The 19,698-nt window shown below is 36.1% G+C and overlaps 1 protein-coding gene across 2 annotated transcripts in view; it reads left to right on the top strand.

The window, feature by feature from the left end:
- NR6A1 (nuclear receptor subfamily 6 group A member 1) overlaps window positions 1–19,698 on the top strand; it is a 184,082-nt gene that overhangs the window by 23,466 nt on the left and 140,918 nt on the right. For both annotated transcript variants that reach the window (XM_025051099.1, XM_025051098.1), the window contains exon 2: window positions 8,328–8,369. In XM_025051099.1, coding sequence (XP_024906867.1) covers window positions 8,328–8,369 — 42 coding nt within the window. The remainder of the gene's footprint in view (window positions 1–8,327; window positions 8,370–19,698) is intronic.

Raw genomic sequence — 19,698 nt, 5'->3', positions numbered from 1 at the left:
TAAAGCCATGAATGTCATGCTAAAGAGTCGAACATGAGGAGCCGCAGGATTTTTGAATGGATTGGGAAATCTAAGTTTCAAGAAGTGAGAGGAGAAAGGTAGCAGTCAGAACAGTTGTATCAGTTAGTCTAAGATTCTAGGGTGATGAGAAGCCTTGAACTAGATCTGGACATTTGAGAGAGAATGAAAATGTCCTGGTGATTGATTAGTTTGATGGGGGTAGGGATTTGTGGGGAAGATGGTAAATTGGGAGCCTGGGAAGAGTCCCTGGGGATCTCTGGTTTAGCGGATGAGAGTTGATTGTACCTGGAAACCCGACTTGGGAGAAACATGTTTCAAAGGAGAAATAATAGGTTCAATTTGACATGTTAAATTTGATAGAGCCTCTACAGGATTCACCTGGTAGATATTGACAGTAGGCATTTGAATACATGGGTCTGTGGTCCGAGAGAACATTCTTTTCTGGAATTGAAGGTTTGGGGGTCATCAGTTGGGAAGTATAGGTGAAAACATGTGGGTGGAAGAAACTCTCCCAGTCCAGGATGTGAGGGTAGTGTGTGTGTGCTGGGATAGGCTTTTCTAGCCCTCTTGACTTTATTTAGGAAAGAACATGTTAGACAAGATCTATATAATCTTCATCTGTTAGGATAGGACTGCCTCTGGGGGAAATATTTGCCAATTGTGGGTGAGGACATCCAAAAGATATATATGGTTTACTGAGTATTATCGATAGTCTGCATTTACGTTCTCCCTTTCCTTCCTGACTAGCCTTATTTAAGTGCCACTTGCCATCAAGTCTTCCAGTTCCCCTAGGAAGAAATAAGTGCTGTTTGACCACTGCTGCGTTTCTCTGTTAGGACATTTACTTTGTACTTCCTGTATCCAGTCAGTTTTCTATTTTCCCTTTTAGATTGTAAGAATCCAGGGGTAGCCAGCTTTATTCATCTTGGTATCACTTTTGTAATCTAGCATGGTGCTCTATACATTGAAAACACTAGGTAAATATTTGTTGAATTTAATTTTAGGATGTAGGAAACTTTAGCATCTAAGAAGCAGCGGGAGTTTTTTCGCCTATGATCTTGTTTGTGGCGTGGCCTTTGTATTTGTGTAGTGCTATAAACATTTTGGTTAATCAACATGTTGGTTGTTGCTCTTCTATCTTGACTCCAATTTTGAATAGTTTTTTAAAATTTCTTTTGGGGTTATTTCATAGATAAGATTAACTAGCTTTGCTTCAGATTTCAAAAATCCTGGGTAGAAAGGTTAAAGGTATATCTCCTTGTTGCCACACAATGGATTTCTGAAGTTGGGTGATGAAGGATAGTACTGAATTTAGGCATTAATGACCTACTGTGTAACAAAGCTTAGTGTTCAGAATTGTGTTTCTAATAAGAAGTAATTTAAGTCATTTAGAGAATGTCTGGTAGTTTTTTTCCCCTTCAGTTGTAGTGGATGGTTTTAGAGCGTTAAGGCAAATCATTTTGTTCTGAGGATTTTTTAAATATTCATTTTTCTGTTTGTAAAAACAACATATTTTCAGTTAGAAACGTAGGATGGAGGGGGAAAAAATCAGCTCTAATACCCACACTTAGAGATAATCACTGGGAAAAAAATAGACCAAAATGTGCCTTTTAATGTATATATGTATTGTAATATAGCTGAGCTCATTCTGAGAGTACAGTTTTTTGTCATGTTATTAATATGGTTTTTGCCCATTATAAGCTCTTGATAAACATACTGTTCTCAAAACACTTCTTTGAATAGGGTATCGTAATTTAGTTATTTTCCTGTGGTTGAATTTTTAGGTGGCTTCCTATTTTGAACTGTTTATTGCTGACCTTTTTCTTAGGATAAATTTCCAGGATTGATCCAAAGAGATATCTTCAAGGCACTTTGTACATCCATGTTGTTCCATTTTTATGTGGAGCTTTTTAAAGAGAATAAGGAAAAGGTACATTCTGCTGCTTGTGGGGCATCTCTTTGGTTGCATCTGCTCCTCACTAAATGGATTTCTTGAACAGAGAGCTGGCTTCTACTGTTCCATCAAACCATCTGTTGAGGATGATATGGGGCACTTTTTGAAATGACCTCGAAAGCTCTCTATGTTCAGACTAACTTCTGGTCTGTAAGACTCTGCTTCAATTAATCTTTGAAATGAAAACGAGCAAAAAATCTTCATTTTCCTTACTCCTGCTGGGATCAGCTTATAATTTTTCAAAAGAAGCTAGCTCTTGCCTAATTATTTTATTTGTTCATTCATTTAAGGTTTTTTACTTTGTTTTTATCTGGTTGGTGAAGTTACTCTGTCAGTTGCTTCTGACATGGACATCTTGGATTATTCAGGAGCAGATTTGTAAATGGACTCATCTAAGGTGTGGTATTTCTTCTTGGACTCTGAGGCCCTACTGTTGTGGGAGTGTCAGGATTTATTTGTTCTTTGAAATAAAGTCAAATTCTCATCTTTCTGGCTGTTGTAAAGCAAGTACCAGGCAAAGGTGGGGTTTTATTAACCAAACTGCTCTGAATAGAAGTTCTCTAGTTTTGACTTTTGTGGCTCTTTCCATGTAACACAGTACAATAATCTCTTTAAACCTGTGAGATGGTGATAGTAGCAGCTACTTTCAGTAAGATATAAAGTGTCAATGTCTGGCTACCGGAAAGATTCAATAAATGGCAATTGACAGATTATTTTATTCATTTTCTTGTCTGTATCCTTTTTGAAATTTCCTTAACTTCCAGGCTGAACGAAGAATTATCAGCAATCCCTTTTGTTACTCCAGAGAACCAGAAATTGTAAATGAAAGATGTCAGAGGCTCATTAGTACATGCAGTTTTCTGAGAAATGCCTGTACTATATTTCCATAGAAACACTAATGACCTCTGACTCATCAAATCAAATTGCCTTCCTAAACTCTTTTCACCTTGTGATTCTGTACCCGCAGCCTTGAAGCTGTGTACTGTTTTTATTTTTATTTTTTAAGTGTCTTAAAATTGAAATGTCATAGTCTTGTGCTGGTTTTTCTGCCTTCAGTCTGATTTCAAGGCTGTAATTACAAAGCTAGAAGCCTGAAAAACGGTATGAAAGGTGATGTAGGTTGATCAGATGGAAGTTATTAATGTTTCCATAGAAATGTAGATACTTCTTATAAGCAGCATTTAAGCTGAGCAAATATGTGGGCACAATAGGTTATATAATTGAGAATTCTTGGCTTCCCTTCCTCCCACTCCCTTTATTTACCCCTAAGATTTCACATCAAGAAAATAACATTAGCAAAAGGGCATTGTTTTTGTTGTACTTTAAAAAAATGTGACCTTGGCATTTGTAGGTAGAGAAAGGGAAATATTACTTGAAGCTCTGCCAGCCAGCTTTTGCTGTATAGACTTGTAGGGTTATGTCCCTGCATTCAAAAGCATTTTCTGTTACTCCTGAAGTATAGTTGTTTTGTCAGGTTGCCTAAGAGAAATAAAAGCCAATGGCCCAAGTAGCACCCCACTCACTGGATAGAAAGGAAAGAGGCAGATGTGAATTTAATGGCCAACCAATCCAAATAAAAGTGTTTTCTATATTTGCTTGGATCTGGGGTTAGCTTGCAGGCTGCAAACCTGGCTATAAGGCAGGCCATGGTGTGGCTAGCAAATGTACCCCACCCCCCAAAAGCCACATTCCTTCTCGGCCTCTACCCACGCTATTCATTGTACCAAAAGGAGGGAGGGCCCTGAAAAATGGGAAGAGGTCCTACAATTTCAGGAGCTGTGGATGATTTGCTATGTGTATGTTGGCTACCTCCACCAGGCTCTTTTTTTTTTTTTTCCTTTTACCTCCTTGTGTTTTTAGTTTCCTGGTTGAAATTATAGAGCCTCTATATTGAAGTGTCATAGTTGGGTTGGTATTGACAAACTTCCTAGGTGTATGTTTATTTTCTCTCCTCAGTGACTCTATTGCCTAGAGAATAAAAGACAAAAATGTCCCATCTATGGCAGTTAAAACCCTTTATGATATGGCCCTGGGTAGTGCTCCAGTCAAATCAAATTACCAGGTAATATTCTGTTTTCCTCTCTGTTCATGTCTTTTACATGTGGCTTCCTCTGCATACATTTCTCAGATAGCCATTTGTCTGGTAAATGTGATCCAGACAAATGGCTATCTGAGAAATGTATGTAGAGGAAGCCACATGTAAAAGACATGAACAATAAGACCAGTCAAAATCTTTTTGCTGGTGGAGGGTCTTGCCTTCCATTTGTAAAAAACGCAATCTCAGCGAAGCTCAATAAAACAAGATATGCCTAATAGTTCAGTAGGGACGGAGTAGACACCGTTGGGTGGGAAGTGGGGAGAAGCAAGAGATAAAGTTGGAGTGGTAGCCAGATCATGAAGAGTATATATATAATTTCTGTTTTGGGGAAAAATGTGATGTTCGGTTAGGATTGTGGAGTTTTACTTTTTAAAGGCCTTACCTTAATTTTGCCTGTGGGGTACTAAGCCTTCGAAGTAGACAGAGTGACTGTTAGAGTTCTGACAGGGATCCAGCTCTCTTTTGTACCATGTTGCCTTCCTACTGTCAAATTAAATTAAAACATTCCTAGAGTAACATTTAACTTCCTTTGTAAAAGACACATCATAGGTGACAATCAGCTAGTGTTTCAGGCCTGAATTTGTTTACTGGCATTACCCATAAGTTTTGTTCACATTTGGAAAAAAACTGGGTACCGAAAGTTTAAGATCCTATTGTGGTAAATACATGATTTTATACTCAGAATAGTAAATACAGAAAAATATAAGTAAGATAAGTAATTTTTTAACTTTTCACTATAGCCAGTCACAGATTGAGGCGTCACTGATCTTTTTCTTTTTGCCAAATGCCTATTGGAGAAAAGCTTGTCGACTGGATCTTTCTTTGTATTAAAGAAATTTCCTAGACTTAGAGCCATTTTTTGATCACTTGCCATAAAGTAGGTGATACACGTATATATATTCTCCTAATCTCACAACAGTTGAACAAGGTGTGGTTAGTTTTATCCCCATTTCAGGAAATAGGCATAGGGTAGTTAATTAAACAAAAATAGTGGCAAATCTGGGGTTCGAATCTAAATCTAACTCAGATTGACTGTTCATCTGTCTTCTCAGTTAAGAGGTTGTAAATACAAGCTTCACACTAGATGTCAGATTGCTCACGAGCATGCTGATTTGGTGATATGTCATTTTAGGAACCAATCTGTGTTTCTTGTCTGTCCCTTTTTAAAGCAGTTTGAATCACCAGCCAAAGACTCTGGTTTCTCAGAACATTACCTAATCTGTTTAATGTGTTATAGTCTGTGAGGCAGACGGTTTTGGAATATGTTTGTTTATGTGGTTTAGGAGTCTGCTTTTTACTGAATAACTCTGATATCCTTTACCTTTGTGTTGAATCGAATTGAACACATGTTGGAGTTACTTCTAGTAGTGATTTGGATTCTTCTAGCTAGGAATCATTTTGCTAGCTAGATCTGTTTGCCGAGAATCTGGATGAGACTCTCAGTTTGGTAGCCAGATCTAGCCATTCCATTCACATGTCATCAGGAGGTAGGATTAGCGTTGTTCTCCATATCTCCTCAGGCCTCCTGCACTGGAGATGATCTGTAAAACCTGAGACAACATTATTAGCCAATGGTCTCAGGGCTGAGTGGAGGGAATGTAGACACAGTACTGAATTTCATAATCAGGGCTCTTTGTGACCATGAAAGGAATTTGCTTTAAGGCAAATATAAAGAGTCCTTCTTTCCTCAGCGGGTAGCATGTATCTGGAATCACCACATCGAGCAATTTACAGGCTCAAAATATAAAAAAAACGGTTCAAGAATCACAGCATGTAACTAAAGTGATATTAATTATGTTAGGGTTCCATCCCAGGCCTTTGAGGATGATGTCATGAATAGGTCAGTAGTTACCCTCCTATAATCTGCTCTCTGCCACCACAGACACATCACTGGATTGGATGGACCCTAGGGATTAGTTAGTAGTAGCTCACCTATGTTGAGCTCTGACTTTGTCAAGTACTGTGCAAAGCCTTTACATGTACTATCTCATTTAACAGACCTGTAGGATAGATGCTGTTATTAACTCCAATTTATAGCAAGGTTAAGGTCCATCCTACTTGGGTCATTTGGATTGAGAGTATAAAAGGGTGCCATTAATAGAAGAAGGGAGTTTGGTTGCTAGGCAGATAAAAGCAATAGGTGGTCACTTAACCTATTTTTCTTAGTATTTTGTTTTTTCGTCACCCTCTCTTTGTATTTTATCTAGTTACTTTGTTCTTCCTTGAGACTTCTAGTAAAGCCCTTTCATTTAATGTTCAGAATCGAGGTCCAGAATAGGGAGTGACTTGCCTAAAGTCATGTAACTAAAAATAGCTTGGACTAGAACTTAGGAGAGGTCAAACTTTTCCATTATACTACCTTGCCTTCTCGAGCTTTTGTTCTATTTTTGAGTCAGTTTATATGAAGGGAATGTTTATTCTCAGTTTCACACTGGCAGGATATTCAGTATTCAACCCATGCGTAATGATGTTTTTTCTTTGTTGCCTGGCATCTCTCCACAGCTTTTCTGATTCCCATTGCCTTTTTGTGGAAAGGCTTTAAAGTTGCTCTGAGGTGAGCCTTCACAGGCATCTCATCTGTGAAGTGTTTAGCAGCTTCCAAACAGAGATGTTTCACACCAGATTTTCCCATTCAGACCTTTCAAACACTTTTCGGGCTAGACTTAGATTTTCGGATTCTGTGACTTTCTTCCCCCAGACTGTGATCTAGAAGTAGGCTTATGTTTTCTGTTCAGTTCATCCTGCTTTTGAGCACCTTTCATAACGTGTTGGCAACTGTTCTGGGCATAGAAGCAGCTCTGCAGATGCATATGGCATGGTCCCTACCCTTGTAGAGCTCACTATCTAGTGGAGGAGGCAGATATTTAAATTGTTCATTCATCTTTTGGTGAATCCAGGAGCGGCCTCTCCTTTTTTCCATATTTCACAGTGATGGTAATATTTGAGCTGGACTTGAAGGATGACTAGTTCTTCACCAGGTGGAGGAGGAGGAGGAAGCACAGGAAGGCAAGAAGGGATGTGGCATGTTTGGTGAATGGTGTGGCCAAAATATTTAGGATTGCAAAGAACTTTTAGAGTTTTTGTGTTTAAACAGTGTATCTGCTATTTGAATCCTTTTCCACATGTTCCCTGTCGCTGGTCTGGCTTCTGCTTGCTAGCTGTGATGACAGAAAATGCACTTATGTTCCTGTAGTCCTAGTTATGCTCCATAATTCTCGAATTTACTATTGAGATACTATAGTTGATGTTTATTGAACAGTTACTTTGTGCAAGGCTTGTGAGAGGGGATGCAGCTGTAAACAAGACATGCCATGTCTCTTTCCCGTGGAACATTCTAATAGTGGAGTCAGACAATGAACAAATAATTCTTTGTTGATGAGCACACTGTTTATTATAGAAAATTATAATGGAGCTTTGACCTTACATATGAGACAGAGATAAGGGAGGCAAGAAAAAGCTTTTTGGAGGAAATATTTAAACTGATAATGAGTAGAAAACAAACTGGAAAAAGTCAGCAATCATTCCAGGAAAAAAAGAACTTTTCATCAACTGTGTTTAGAACACCTGTGTGTTTGCCATTTGCCGTGCTTGATTTTTCTCCTCAGTGTGATAGTTATACACCAATCAGCCAAATGGAGCTCTGACTTTTGGGGCCTGAAATATGCTTTGAGAGGTATTCATTCCAACTTGAATACCATACTTATTAATAGAAGAATCGCTTCCATTTGTGTGTATAGGTAAAATTCTTCAGCATCTGTGAAAATTTTAAGTAAAATTACCTGGTTTGATATTTGTTAAGTTCACATTTTATATATTTTACTTTTGGAAGATAATTGATACTGTTAAGTATAACATGACAGATATTAAATAAATTGTAATTTTCCTGTGAATTTTTATTCCAATTAACATTGCATGCTTACTCATAATTATTTGTGCTGTTGTTTATTGAGCCCCTACTGTGTGCCAAGGACTGTGCTAAATGAGCACTTTATATTGGTATCTCACTTAATTCTCATTACTACTCTGTGGTAAGTGCTGTTACTATCTTTTTTTTTTTTAAATTTAAAGATGATGAAATGGAGGGTCAGAGAGGGATATACAGTAGGTAAATGTTATAGAGCTAGGGTTTAAATCCAAATTTGACTTCTGAGTCTGGATTTTTTTTTATGCCCTATGATATTTGCATTTTCATATGGAATCACTTTGGAGTAATTCACTAATCATAATCTTTTTTTCCTATTGTTTTCTTTTTAGGTTTTTGTCAGGATGAATTGGCAGAGCTCGACCCAGGCACTAGTAAGTTCCGAATGTTACCAAGTGTTCATGACTCAAAAAGGATGTGTGCATGTACTTTTAAATGTATAACTTAAGGTGTCATTGATAGGCACTATTGACTCAGATTTTATTTCACTGTAATTTATAATTATGGGGAGGGCATTATATCTTTTCTAGTTGTTTTCTTTTTCTTCTAATATTCAGTGGCTAGGATCTAGCCATTTAATAGAAAACTGATTTGCTGAAAATTTCTGTTTGGTATCGTCTCTTTGCCCTGTTATCCATCCTCCTATGAAGCCAATAACGACAAAAATTGTGCTTTTATTTATGCACATATAGAACCATATACCCACAACCACTTTCCTAAAGTATTGACTAGTTTTGACATAATTTCTTTCAAAGAAGGATTATGTTTGGTTTAGATATTTAAAATGGATAACTTTTGTGTTATAGTTTAATTTCTGAAGCATCTTCGTCTACATTCTTAAGGTTAAGGTATGAAAGTGACCATTTCAAGATCTAATTAAAAGATGCTTTTCAGGACTATGTAAGTCTTGATCATAGATAATCGTCTCTGTTTCCAGTGCTCTTAAAATGGCACATATCATTCTTGGATATGCTTATAGCTATTAGAAGTAGTACATGGGAACATCTAGTATATGCAGACCTCAGTTTGCTATAATGCCAAAAGGTCGAATAATAATTTGAGAATCCATGAGATGATCTAGAGTTATTTTTCTGGTTCTGGTACTTTTTAGGGTCATGCTGGCTATTTGTCACAAATCTGCTATTGAGGTAAGTGGTAAAGTTCACCTTCTCACCGTCCTGGCTAATATCAGCTCTCTGATGTTGTGGAGCTTTTCATATATCACGCCCCCCCCCCCGCACCCCCACCTTAATAGTACAAACATTTATTTTTATACTTATTAATTGTGATACAATGCTTACCAAACACCAGGGAAATAAATTAGTCTTTCCAGAAATTGGAAAGTTCAGAATTAGTTTTGTAGGTAGTGTAGGCTCAGTTTACCCTGCCTTGCCACCCGAAATCCCAGTACCTGTAAGTGAACACACTATTTTTTCTTTGTCTCTCTCTTATGAATAGCCTTTATTTAGGAGGAGGAAGAGGAAAAGATAAATTCTTGAGCCGTGGTTCTTTCTTAGAAGCGTTTTTGAACACTAGGGAGGACATTTAGATGCCTTATAATCTTTCAGATAGAACCGTATATAAAGCATGCCAGATAATTGAAAACTCTGTTAACCATTGAGTGTTCTCTGTTCTAGGCCTAGTATTTACACAAATAAGTCATATGGTAACTGTCTATTAGAACATATTTTCTTATCCAAAATTATTTGAAAAAAATTTTTTTTAAAACCTCTAATTTATGACATAGCACCCAAACTTATTCTCCTTTTCTGTATTTAGTAGCAATTGAAAATAGCTCATTTTCTAGGAAAGGCCCTTGATGATATTCTCATCAAGGTTATTATTGAGTGATTGATTCTTCTTTCTGGGCCAACTGATCCTAATTTCTCTAACGTTTCTTCATAGCATTTCTAGCTAGATATGATTTATGGATCTCTCTATTCCATGAAGATGAACAAATATCAAATCGTAATTTTGTGTATCAGTATGGAAAAGGAGTCACCTAAAAAAAAATCACTTTTATTTTCAAAGTTGTACTTAGCTTATGTGGATCATATTCTTCGTATTCCCCATATTATCTTTGTGAAGTCAGTAGTGTTTTTATTCTTTCTCTTTGAAGAAATACATAAAGATCTGATATTAAAATAATAAATGGGCAGAAATAAAAATTTGTTATCTCAATCTGAACCAGTCTTGGAGTTCAAATGAACATGCTCAGCCCTACTGAGTGATAAGAATCTTCAAGACCAGGGTGGGTAGTGTGTATTTCGTTGAATTGGTTGTGGTTGTTGATACTGCAAATTCCTTGGCTTCTGACTGGGAAGGAATGATGTCTCCTGTGTTAATACTTCATGACTTTTGCACGTAAGATTTAGAACAATAGGAATTTCTCTGTGATGCATCTTTGGAATTTAGAGGTTCCAATATCTCCCCTAATCTCCAAATTCCTGATAGAGAAAGCCTGCCTGCTCCTACTTGCTTATTTTGGAACAGGAAATACCATTTTTGCTGATTTCCCATTGTGCCCCACAGTGGTTGTAGACAGCAAGCTTAGGACAACAGGTGAGATGTTTTTGGAACTAGATGAGGAAGGACTGACTTGTTCAATTCAAATGGCCTTTTTTCTTTCTTTTTTACCTTTTCTGTGACAGAGCAGATGGATAGCCATGTTTAGAATATGGGCAGCTATTCACACTTCGGTTGCCTTCCTATGATTCCTGGGCTTCCTGGAGTCCAATGTTACGGCACAGGTTCAGGCTAAGTTCATTTCTACAAGAAGCATCTCTGTACCCTGCCCATTAGCATAAGCTAAGGACAAGGGCAGTCAAAGGTCAAGAGAAGTTCAAAACAGCATAACCTTTCTGTGCTTCTGTTTCCAAATAACCTTAGTCTGTCCTGCTCCCCGAGATTTTTCCTCGGCCATCATGTTTACCGTGTAGTTGTAAAACTCAAGAGAACAAGGACTGACTTGATACAAGGGAAGTTAGAGAATAGAAGTCATTGTTGCTTAAAACAGGAGAAATAATTGATTTATGTTTGGGGGCCAATTAGGCTATAAAACAGGAACAGTAAAGGGACCTGTGACTTTAGGACAGCTACTTGTTCTGATTTCTGTCCCACAGACAAGGGGTTCCCCAATAAAGGCTGTCAACTTTTTAGGCTAAATTATTAATTCCTTTCATGCCTCTCAGGGATTGTAAACAGCACATAATACAGGAAAACAATTGATACTGTTCAGTCATTGGCCAGATAGAGGGTCAAAGGGTAAATAGTTGGATTAGCAACAGCTGTTCTTCCTCCGAAGTCAAACTTTTGTCCTTATTATCTATTTCAGCAAAGCTATTCCTGAGTTTTTGGACTGTAAATAGTTAAATCCATTTCTCTTCTTGTAAAGTAATTTTACAAATAACTAGAGGATAAATATTGACTAAAATTTAAAATACTCATTTTAATTCCGTTTCCAAAGTTGAAGATGAGCATTCTTTTTGATATGTGTTGACTATGTTGTTTAATGTTCAAAAGGTATTTATTATCTCAAGGAAAGTAACTGCTTGAAATTAGACACACTAAAAGTTTTTTAGCTATTTTTTTTTTTTTATCGACTCCTTAAGGATCTTGGTATTGCTTGATTAAAAGAAAAAAATTCCTTTATTTAAACTGATATTAGGGACAATGCATGTTCATTGTGGAAAACACTGAAAGAAAAACATAAACACTCCCAATCCCACCACCTGGAAATAACCATTATTTCTTATTTGAGAATATGTCCTTCCATTTGTGTCTCAGCTTATTTTTTTACATAAATAAATATGAATTGTAACATACATACAATTTTGTATATTGTTACTGCCTCCCACCACTAAGCATTACATTGGGAGCATCGTCCCAAGTCATAAAACATTTTTCATAAATGTTTTTGATGGCAGGATAATATTTTATTCTAATAACTTTACCATGATTTATTTAACCATTCTCCTATTTTGGGGCAGTTAGATTGTTTCTGGTTTCCTCTACATTATAAATAATGTCACACATTTTTTTGTGTGCATTTCAGTTGATTTCTTTAGCTTTTTATATAAACAAAATTCTTCAGAATTAAGAACATGAACTCTGGCTCAAGATTCCTTGATTTTAACTTGGCTTCAATATTTAGTAGCTCTGAAATCTTGGCTAAGTTATTTAACCTCTTTGTGTCTCAGTGTTTCCATCTGTAAATGGAGACAATAAAAAGTTATTCCTACTTTACAGGCCTGTTGTGAGGATTAAATGAAATAATATATGTATTGAGAATAATGCTTGGTCAGTGGTAAACACTATTAAGTGTATGCTGTTCTAGGTTATGCAGCATAATGTTGAAATTCTCAGTCTCTCTGTACTTATGGGCTGTTGTAACTGTACTTTAGTCAATTGAACTAGCCTGTGTTTCTTAATGACACAAAGATAAATCATTCCAGATGTTAGCAGGTGTAAGTTACTGCTTCAAGTAAGTAGTTCCTTCAGTTTATATACTGGCTCACATACTGCTGACCACTTTGACCAAGACTGTTCTTTACCAATCTGGTTGACTGTTAGAATGTTTTGGGCCCCTTCCCCCAACCAGCAGTAGGTAACCTCTCAAATGACCATCTGCCAACCCATTTATTTAACCTCTTAGGAAACTAAAGAAGTTAACCCTCTGCTCATTTAAAACAAATACTCAGATTGTGTACTTTCTCTTGGGTCAGTAGCAAGGCCTTATAGAGAACATGCTGAGGAAGAAAATTGAGCAGTTAAAAACCTGACCATTACCATTTTGAAAACACAGCATGACTTAGATTCTTGCTGACCCAGATGTTAAAATATATATATATACACATGTATAATTTTTTTTTCCTACTGATCAAGGATGTAGGTAAATGAGCATTTTAAAAGAAACTTGAAAGTTAAATTAATCTTTGCCCTTTATTGCCATACTGATAGATCCCCACCAAGCAGGGACCCATGGGTGAGCTTTAGAATAAGATAGCCTAACATCAGTAGCTTACTCTGGCTTTGTATTCTGTAAAGCATTCTGGGATCTCAAAGAGACTTTAGTTGATCCTTCAAGCTACAAAAGAGAAATGTACATCTCAGCTAGAGCAACCATAGGTTCTATCCAGAATTCCAGTATTCTGTATCATAGCCTAATGGGTCCATTCCTAGTGTTCAAACTATAGGTCACAATTTTTAATCTCAGGAAACAGTTCAGTAAGCCCAAATTTAGTCTGAAGAGAGTGGACTTAGAGGCTGTATGCTAGAGATCAAGGAAGGAAGGAAAATTAGGATTTATTGGCAAGTGTTCCTTATGTACCAGGTACTTTGCATGTATTCAGTGGGAGTAAGAAGAGTTACATCGTATAAATTTATCTAATTTTAAGCTTGACTTTGTAATACCTAGTTCATTGTTATTTTTGTCCTTCCCCATTTCTCTTTTTCCTCTTTGATGTATGCCAAGCTAAGATAAAGTTCCTGCCCTCAAAGACTCTGGTTTAGTTAGGAAAACAGACACAAAATTTGATAATATGTGACTTTTACTAACTAATAATAATAATAACTAGCACTTATTACACACTAAATGCTTCACATGCATTGTGCATTAAGCACTCAAAAAAACTGTTTAAAAAGATACTATCCCTGTCTTACAGATGAGAATGCTGAGGCCTGGGGAAGGTATTTGACTCACCCCAGAGTACATAGTGGAGAAGTATCTAAGACTTTAGAGCTGCTGTTTTAATTAATCTTCTATCCAGTCTCTTGACTGGGACAGGTCTCAAAAGCTAATGGAAGAGTTTAAGGAAATATAATGATTTCTAACATATTTAATGGGGCTTTTTATGTACAGAAGAATAAAGGCTTTTCTAAGTATAATTTGGGCTCTTTTGCATATATTAGAATGATTTTGGACACAATTCACTGTGGAGTAGGTTCCCAAAGAGATTTCTTCTGTGGCTCAGGTTCAGAATTTATGCACTATTTATCAGACAGGTTTTTTCCTGAAACAAATGAAGGTAAGTTCACAAATCTCCCTTGTTTTCCCTTTATGTCATCTTTCCTCCACAACATTCTGTTAGTGATTTAGGTATTTCGCGTTCATAACTTTTCCAAAAGCTTGCTTAGAATCTGCTGGATCACTGCTAGATCAAGTCTCCCGAATGTGACCTTTTGCTGTGGAGTTCCCTTCTGATAAGGATTCTTTTGAACAGGGTGGGGGTAGCATGAGATCCAGAGCTTAGGCCAAACCCTCATCCCCTTGACCTCTGCCCCTATTTCAGAGTTTATACTGACTTGGTAGGGACTCCCTATGGAGCCAAGAGTTTAGGACTTGTTTACAATTGATGAAAAGATAGTTGCATTCAAAGGCTGTTGTTGGGTCCTTGAAGAGTCATGGATCTCTGCCATTATCTCTGGTGGGTGCAGGGAATGCGTGAACATCTGGGTCTGGAGATTTGTAATGGTTGACTAAGAAGGAATGAGAATAAACTCTGAAGCTGGATAGGCTGCTGAAATAGTTCTTTCCATAGGAGCAGTACTCAGTAACATTTTGAGAGCGGAGATTCATATAAACCTTTGTTTTTTCCATCTAAAAAAGAAGCTGAAAGTGGTTGTTGAAATTCAATATATGATAACAAGGGGGAATGTGTGGAAATTCTTCTCTTCCTTTTTTTGCTGTCTCACCAGAGAGAAAGTTTGCCGTGTTAGGTAAATATATCGAGTAGTGGAAGGAAACCCTAGATTATTAAAATCACCCTCTTCTTTATGCATAGTTTTACAAATTAGTATTTTCTCTAAAAATCTTGTGGTGCTCTGTGTATGCTGAGGTCAGTATAGCAACTCAGTCCCAAATGAGTCATCATATGCCTTTTCTGGGCACACTTTAGACCACTCTTCATTTAGCCTCTGTAACTGAAGTTACATATCTTTTTTTCCCCCAATAATTGTTGTAGATATGAATCTGGAAAAAAAAGATAAGCACTTTTTTTTCGGAGAGTGCTGACAGTCACTGTGAACCAAGATTGAACAAATACATCCTCTGTTGATAAGCATAGGAAAAGATAAACTTCATGAATAATAAGATTCGAAGTGAAAATGCAGTGTTATATCTCTTTCACCTTAGCACAAAATTTCGTGTGCTAAATGTAGTCTGGCCTATAGATGTATTTTGATTACCTGGATGTTTAAATAAAAACGTGCTAGTTGCCAACATTTAAACCTTGCAAGAGTCTCATAAAAATTTGAGTTTCTGGCCTTCATGATAAATTGGAAGATCTAACACTGCGCCTGGATTTTTATGTGGCACCTGTTGGCTGAAACAAAGTGGTGGCTGCCCTCTTTAAGTGAGCATGCACTTCCAGGTTTGCCACAAAACCACATGGCCTCCTTCATCCACTTATGTTTCCTATCAGTCTTCTGTAGGCATCTGAGTTTGCAACTTCTGCGTTAAAGAATGATAATTATCAGTGCAGATGAAGGTGTGGGAAAATGGAAACTCTTATGAGTGGAATCTAATAATATCTGTGAAAACTGAAAATGTGCAGGTTTATTTTGATAGAGTTAATAGTTTAAAATTTAAAATTGCAGATTTAGCAATTCATACATAGTCATAGGTATTTATTCTGTGAGAAGTGACAGATATGCAAAATGTATATTCACAGATACTCCTTTCAGAATTTATAATAGCAAAAAAAAAAAAAGGAAATAGCTCAGAAGTTTAATAGGAGGCTAGTTAAATGAGTTGCAGTTATCTATGCAGTGGAATATTACAGAATCATTACGGAGAAGGCAGATTTTAGTCTGGAAGAAGATACACTAAGCTATTTGTTAACAGTGGTATCTTTGGGCAAATGGGATTGCAGGCTAACTTTCATGATTTCTGTGTTTTAATTTTTTTTTTAAATGAGGCTCTTGTATTAAGAAAAAGATATAGTATGTATTTTTTTTTAAAGAATCTCTGGTTCTCATATCAGCTGCCAAGTTTCCAAGGCTGTTCTGCCAAACTGAGCCACCCGGGCTCAGCTTCTCACTTAGATCAAGATTATACATTTCGGAATTCTGTTATCTTGAAATTGCTTTAAGGAAGGGGAATCAGTGTCCTCAAGTAGCAGGAGCCATCGTGAAGCCCAAGAACAGGGTAAAAGCCCCGAGTAGCGTTTTCAGGCTTCTCCTTGCAGCTCTGCCTCCCTTCACTAATCAAGCTATCAGAATTGGCCTCCAATCTGTGTCAGGCTTGACGTTACCATACTGTCAAGAATGAGGGGAGCCCTAGTAGCTTCTTATATGAACTGCTCTCCTGCAGTCACAGGGTTATATTGCTGAAAGGGAACATAGTGGAAGATAACGTGGAGCAGTGGAAAAAAACATGAGTTTGCATCTTTGACACTTCCTTGCTGAGTGACCATAGGCAACCTGTGAAGCTTAGTTTTTTCATCCATAAAACAGTAATAACCCTTGATAGGGGTTGTTTAAAAAAATAAGTAAGATACTACATGTGAATTGCCTAGCACTTAGCTGTTCTAGCCATTCCTATATGTTTATCCTTTGCTGAAATACCTAATGGTTTCTAACTTTTTTGGTTACTACTTAGTGAGCATTTTCTGTATACTAATGGTTTTGAAGCATTATCTTATTTATTCTTTCTGGCAGCTCTATGAGGTTGTTCTCAACTCTTGTTCTCCCCATTTCACAGATGAGGAAACTGACAGTTTAACACTTGGCTAAGGTCACACAGCTGGTAAGTGGCAGAGCTGGAGTCAATGTACTTTTTACCTTTCTAAGATAGTGATATGATTTACATACAATGAAATGTACAGATAATTGTAAGGTTCAAATAGTTTTCACAAATACATGTACCCTTGGTAATCCATGTTCCATCAAGATACAGCACATTGCCATTCCTTTAGAAAATTCCTTTATGCTTTCTCTCAGTCGATCCTACTATTCTATCCCAAGAGACAATAAATTCTGGTTTTTGTCATGATAGATTAGTTTTGCCTGTTCTAAAATGTCATATAAATGGAATCATATGACATGTACTCTTTTGTGTCTAATATTTTTCAGCATAATGTTTTTGAGACTCAGCCATGTTGTTGCGGGTGCTAAATAGTTTATTTCTATTTATTTCTGAGTAGTATTCCATTGACTCTATCACAGTTTATCTACTCACCTGTTGATACCTGGACTGTTTCTAGTTTTTGGCTGTTATGAATTAAGCAGCTATGCAAATTCTTGTACAAGGTTTTTGTGGATATATGTTTTTTTTTTTCTTTGACATATATCTAGGAATTATTAGGTCATATGGTAGATGTGTATGTTAAACTTTTAAAATGAAATTGCTGAACTGTTTATACATTTTACAGTTACAGTAGTATATGAGTTCTAGTTGTTCCACATCCTTGTAGATGTGTGGTGTTGTCAACTTTTAACTTTTTAAAAGTCACTCTAGTGACCCTGTAATGGAACTGATGTGGTTTTAATTTACATTTCCCTGATGACTAATTATGTTGATCACCTTTTCATGCCCTTATTAGCCATTCATATATCATCTTTTAGAAGTGTCTATTCAAAGTCTTGACTATTAAAAAAATCATGTTCTTTGTCTTATTATCGAGTTATGCTGTTTTTTTATGTCCTTCATGAGATATGTGTTGTGAATGTTTTCTACAGTCTGGGGCTTCTGTTCTACTTTGTTAATGTGTTTTTTGTTCAGTAGAAGTTTTATATTTTTATGAGGTCCAACTTATTAATTTTTTTCTTTTGTGATTAATGCTTTCTGTGTCTTCCCCGAGAAATCTTGATCTAACCTGAGGTTACAAAGGTATTCTGTGTTTTCTGCTGGAAACTTTATGGTTCTGGCTTTTACATTTATATCTATAACCCATTTTAAATTAATTTTTTTGTATGTTATGAGATAGGAATCCGTCTTTTATATGAATATTAATTTTTTAGCACCATTTTTTGAAAGATTTTCCTCATTGAATTTTTGATATACTTGCTGAAAAGTAATTTGCTTTTTATATGTGAATCTATAGACTCTATATTTTCTTCCATTAATCTATATATCTTTACAACATCTTGAGCTTTGTAATAAATCTAGAAATCAGGTACTGTTAGTCTTCTAACTCCACATAATACTTCATTGTATGTATATATGAATTAGTCTTCTAATTCTTTATTTTCTAAGTTGTTTTGGCTGTTTTATCTATCCATAAACATTTTAGAATCAGCTTGTCAAAATTTTTTCAAGCAAAAAGCCTGCTGAGATTTTCTTTGGATTGCACCGATCTTATCAGTTTGGGGAGAGTTGTAATTTTAGAATTGAGTCTTCTGATCTATGAATTCTGTGTGTCTTTCCACTTACTTAGAACTATTTTTTCTCAGCAGTAATTTTAAAAGATTGGTGTTAAGATCTTGTACATCTTTCTTTAAACTTATCCCTAAGTATTACATATTTTTAATGCTATAGTAAATGGTATTATTTTAAATTTTTATTTTTTAATTGTTGCTAGTATATAGAAATGCAATTGATATTTATATATTGAGTTTGTATTGTACAAGATTGTCAAAATAGTTTACTAGTTCTGGTAACTTTTAAAAATAAATTTCTTGAGACTTTTTATGTGTACATCTGTGAATAAAGACAATTTTACTTCTTCCTTTTTGATGTTTATGACTTTTGTTTATTTTTCTTACCTTATTGCATTGGGTAAGATTTCCAGTTCAATAGTAGATAAAAATGATGAGAATGACATTCTTGTCTTGTTTTTGATCTTAGAGGGAAACACTTCAATATTTCACTATCAAGTATGATATTAGCTATAGGTTTTTTCCCTTTTTTATTTTTCATTTTTAAAAATTGTGGTAAAACACACATAACATAATGTTCACCATCTTAACCAGTTTTAAGTGTTCAGTTTAGTGCCATTAAGTACATGCACAGTGTTGTCCAACCATCACTGCCATCCATCCACAGACCTCTTTTCATCTTGTAAAACTGAAAATCTGTACCCATTGACAATATGTTCCCATTCCCCGAGCCTCCTGCAACCACCATTCTACTTTCTTTCTCTATGAATTAGAGAAAGAAATTAGGTGTCTCATGTCAATGGAATCAAACAGTATTTGTCCTTGTGTGCATGCCTGGCTTTTTTCACTTAGTATTATGTTTTCAAACTTTACCCAGGTTGTGTCAGAATTTCCTTCCTTAAGGCTGAATAATACTTCATTGTATGTATATATGACATTTTGTCTATCTATTCATCTCCTGATGGACATTTGAGTTGCTTATACCTTTTCGCTATTGTGATTAATGCTCCTGTGAAATGTGAGTGTACAAATATCTCTTCAAGTCCTTTTTGCAGTTTTTTTTGGTATATATCCAGTACTGGAATTGCTGGATCACATGGTAATTCTGTTTTCAATTTTTTGAGGAACCACCATACTGTTTCCACAGTGGCTGCACCATTTTACGTTCCCACTAACGGTGCACACAGGTTCTAATTTTTCTGCATCCTTATTAATACTTGTTGTTTTGCGTGTTTTTCATAGTAGCCATCCTAATAGGTGTGAGGTTATATTTCATTGCAGTTTTGATTTGCATTTCCCTGGTGATCAATGATGGGAAACATGTTTTTAAGTGCTTACTAGCTATTTGTATATATTCTTTGGAGAAATGAGTATTTAAGTCTTTTG

This window comes from Pteropus alecto, unplaced genomic scaffold (assembly GCF_000325575.1).
Source record: "Pteropus alecto unplaced genomic scaffold, ASM32557v1 scaffold67, whole genome shotgun sequence".
Taxonomy (NCBI): Eukaryota; Metazoa; Chordata; class Mammalia; order Chiroptera; family Pteropodidae; genus Pteropus; species Pteropus alecto.
This window is presented reverse-complemented; position numbering and strand designations above follow the sequence as displayed.